At 47.8% G+C, this 1,893-nt stretch overlaps 1 protein-coding gene across 1 annotated transcript in view; it reads right to left on the bottom strand.

The window, feature by feature from the left end:
- The window catches only part of LOC106940605 (protocadherin Fat 3-like), a 35,026-nt gene extending 33,634 nt beyond the window's left edge, over window positions 1-1,392 (bottom strand). The window contains exon 1 of the mRNA XM_015023383.1: window positions 1,360-1,392. Coding sequence (XP_014878869.1) covers window positions 1,360-1,392 — 33 coding nt within the window. The remainder of the gene's footprint in view (window positions 1-1,359) is intronic.
- Window positions 1,393-1,893: the final 501 nt, after the last annotated feature.

The raw sequence follows: 1,893 nt of genomic DNA, 5'->3' as shown, positions 1-1,893 counted from the left end.
GTTGGATTGACAGCAGGCAGAGGTAAATCTCTGCCTTGTCCGTAAGTACCGCTATCCACCACAGTCAGCTGAACAGCGAGAGATCGGCTGTGCTTGGACAACGCGTCTGGCCCAGGGTGTCTGTGTTCACAGAGCGACAGTGCGGCTAGCTTGCTGCGGCTAGCTTGCTAACATCGCGGCTGCTAACCGGGACGAGGCCAACGCCCGGCAGCTAACCCAGCTAACCGAGAAAACAACCAGTGGAAAACGACGCGTTGGATTGACAGCAGGCAGAGGTAAAACTCTGCCTTGTCCGTAAGTACCGCTATCCACCACAGTCAGCTGAACAGCGAGAGATCGGCTGTGCTTGGACAACGCGTCTGGCCCAGGGTGTCTGTGTTCACAGAGCGACAGTGCGGCTAGCTTGCTGCGGCTAGCTTGCTAACATCGCGGCTGCTAACCGGGACGAGGCCAACGCCCGGCAGCTAACCCAGCTAACCGAGAAAAAAACCAGTGGAAAACGACGCGTTGGATTGACAGCAGGCAGAGGTAAAACTCTGCCTTGTCCGTAAGTACCGCTATCCACCACAGTCAGCTGAACAGCGAGAGATCGGCTGTGCTTGGACAACGCGTCTGGCCCAGGGTGTCTGTGTTCACAGAGCGACAGTGCGGCTAGCTTGCTGCGGCTAGCTTGCTAACATCGCGGCTGCTAACCGGGACGAGGCCAACGTCCGGCAGCTAACTGACCTAACAGAGAAAAAAACCAGTGGAAAACGACACGTTGGATTGACAGCAAGCAGAGAGAGACAGCGCAGTGGCCTCCAACTGCTGAGCAGGAGCCTTAAGGAAGCGACAGGCAAAAAGAAGCGAAATAATGCCTCCAAAAGGATCCAAGACCGACGGGAGACAAGATGAGGACTATGTATCACTCACGCAAGTCAAAGAGTTGCTGAGCCAGCAAAAGCAAATGTATATGGAGTTACTCCAACAACAACAGGACAATTTTAAAGGTTTTGTTAAAATCATTGTGGACACTACTAACACCAGAATGGACGCAATGACACGAGAACTACAGGACATTAAAACCAGCCTGCAATTTACACAGAAAGACGTTGACGATATTAAAGTAGAAAGTGCTAAGCACAAGGACCGAAGTGACACGGTGCAGTCAGACATATTTAAAGTATGTGAGGGCATGATGACTATCACTGATAAAATGGAGTACCTTGAGGGGCAATCAAGGAGAAACAATCTGGTTTTTGATGGAATTACTGAATCACCAAATGAGACTTGGGCTGAGACTGAGGAGAAAGTGAAAATTATTTTAAATGAAAAGCTAAACTTTCAACATAAGGTTGACATTGAGAGAGCTCACCGCACCGGTAAACCTAGAGGAGACAGACCCAGGCCCATTGTTGTCAAATTTTTACGATACAAGGACAGATCAACTATTCTGCAGAGCACCAAGGCACTTAAGGGATCTAAGATTTTCATTAACGAAGACTTCACGGATGCAGTAAGGAAAAGGAGGGCGGAACTAATGCCGGACTTAAAAGCAGCACGTCAAAGAGGGGACATTGCTTACCTACGTTATGATAAGTTGATCACCCATCCACGTACTAGTACCCCTAAATTATCCAACAATGTATGACAGACAGCCAGACATAGCTGACGTTCACTTCTGAAAGAGAAACATGCAACAGATCGCGGCCTATGAGGATATAGAGCTACCCGTATTCCAACACAGAAACTATCATCAGCAAGATATTGAAACTGACATTGATCCTGATAACAACTTCTATAATGTCAGCAATGATAGTTGTCACTATTACAGCGATGATCAGTTCAACAACAGCATTAAAACAGAACAAAAGCTGTCAATAATTCACTTTAATAGCAGAAGCCTTTATGCAA

Source organism: Poecilia latipinna, unplaced genomic scaffold, assembly GCF_001443285.1.
Source record: "Poecilia latipinna isolate Pla-1442-1.1 unplaced genomic scaffold, P_latipinna-1.0 Scaffold3295, whole genome shotgun sequence".
Lineage (NCBI taxonomy): Eukaryota > Metazoa > Chordata > Actinopteri > Cyprinodontiformes > Poeciliidae > Poecilia > Poecilia latipinna.
The sequence above is the reverse complement of the archived record's forward strand: the minus strand, read 5'-3'. Positions and strand labels throughout refer to the sequence as shown.